Here is a 1,447-nt window from a genome sequence, read left to right on the forward strand (position 1 = left end):
CGAGTTGCCAACTACTCCCCTCAACCTTACGTGTGCAGTTTTCAGTTGATTTGTCCTGGCCAGTTACATTTACCGTCCCACCAAACCAGTTGTCAGCCGGGTCGAACATTTGACACAACGTGGTACCGGCATGAAACACGTGTATCTTCTCACTACCCATGCATACATCACGCACCCATATAACGGACAAAGGCTGAACCCCAACACTCGTCCGCCACAACTTCACACTCCACCCTTCTCATAGCTTGCACGTCCAAGGAAAGGAGATCATGGAGGTGAAGAAGAGGGCGGCCGCCATTGCCGCACTGTGCGTGCTCCTCGTCATGTCAGTGCCGCCCCAGCAGCGGGCGGCCGCCGAGACCTTCTGCGAGTGCTACCAGCCCTGCCACGACGGGTGCAGCCGCAGCGGATGGATCTGCAAAGTCGACTGCATCCAGAAATGCAAGGAAGAAGGCTACCCCGAGGAGAGCCGCGCCGCCTGCCTCTGGGTCTGCAGCACCGACTCCGTCTGCGGCCCGTCGGCGGCGCCCACCGGTAAGATGACGACGGGTCACCTTACTTGCATTGCATTTCTGCTCCGTTTATGGATGAATTCTCCTCAACATCGATGCAATATACATGGTCTCTCCTTTTTCTGTTGACACAAAGAAGAATCGTCTGTTCTAGCTGATGATCTTGTGCTCGCGTTGGCCATTTTGCAGATGCAGAAGGCGCTGCGGCTTGTAAGCACGAGTGCCACAGGAGGTGGGGCCTGGTTTAACGCCCAGCAGCAACCTGCCAAATAAGGAGCTGAATGGCCAGTGGATCATGGGGTCGTATCATGTTGAACGGCTGTGATTGCCAAACAAATCAATAAAATGTGTTTCCGCGCGTCCGCGCATCACTTGTGTGAAGTTTTGCAGATCTCAAAGTGGCATGTTTATATCATAACAGGTTAAAACATTAGCAATCTCACACAAACCTTCCTGAATCCAGCGAAAGCAAGCAACTCAACATTGATCAGTCAGAAAACAGATAAAAAACAAACACGCAAAATGGGACAGGAGCAGAAATTTGATGCCGAATCCTCTCCGTCAGATACAACGTGGAACAACAAGCAAAACAAAACAGTAAAAATATGAACACACACAGAATGCATGCAAGCAAAGATCAACTGGAAGGTACTGATTAATACAAGCAATTCTTATGTCTCCATGTAAGTTGGCCAATTGACTGCGTTCGATAACAAGACGGGTTTGAGCAAAATAAGTGATTAGTTCCTACGAATCCACTTCACATCTGACCACTGCATTCTACATAAGGGGTAAATTTCCGTGTGCATCGCATCAAACGAGCCACTTCTTCATCTCAGCCACCGAAACGTAACTCTGATACCTGCAGGACATGGAAAAGCCATCAAATTGATATCTGCGACTTTGTATGACTCGAGCAATAAAAATTAGTTTCA

General features: G+C 49.2%; 1 protein-coding gene across 1 annotated transcript; it reads left to right on the plus strand.

The window, feature by feature from the left end:
* The first annotated feature begins 212 nt into the window (after positions 1-212).
* On the plus strand, positions 213-883 carry LOC123133445 (uncharacterized). Its single transcript, XM_044552933.1, has 2 exons — positions 213-534; positions 702-883. The coding sequence occupies exons 1-2, from the start codon at positions 270-272 to the stop codon at positions 758-760; spliced, it is 324 nt and encodes a 107-aa protein (XP_044408868.1). The 5' UTR covers positions 213-269; the 3' UTR covers positions 761-883.
* Positions 884-1,447: the final 564 nt, after the last annotated feature.

Source organism: Triticum aestivum, chromosome 6B (assembly GCF_018294505.1).
Source record: "Triticum aestivum cultivar Chinese Spring chromosome 6B, IWGSC CS RefSeq v2.1, whole genome shotgun sequence".
Classification (NCBI taxonomy): Eukaryota; Viridiplantae; Streptophyta; class Magnoliopsida; order Poales; family Poaceae; genus Triticum; species Triticum aestivum.

Bases quoted from the DNA above. Each gene is read 5' to 3' on its own strand.
- LOC123133445 (XM_044552933.1), top strand. From the start codon at position 270: ATGGAGGTGAAGAAGAGGGCGGCCGCCATTGCCGCACTGTGCGTGCTC. The intron at 535-701 runs GTAAGATGACGA...GCCATTTTGCAG, and splicing joins CCCGTCGGCGGCGCCCACCG to ATGCAGAAGGCGCTGCGGCT.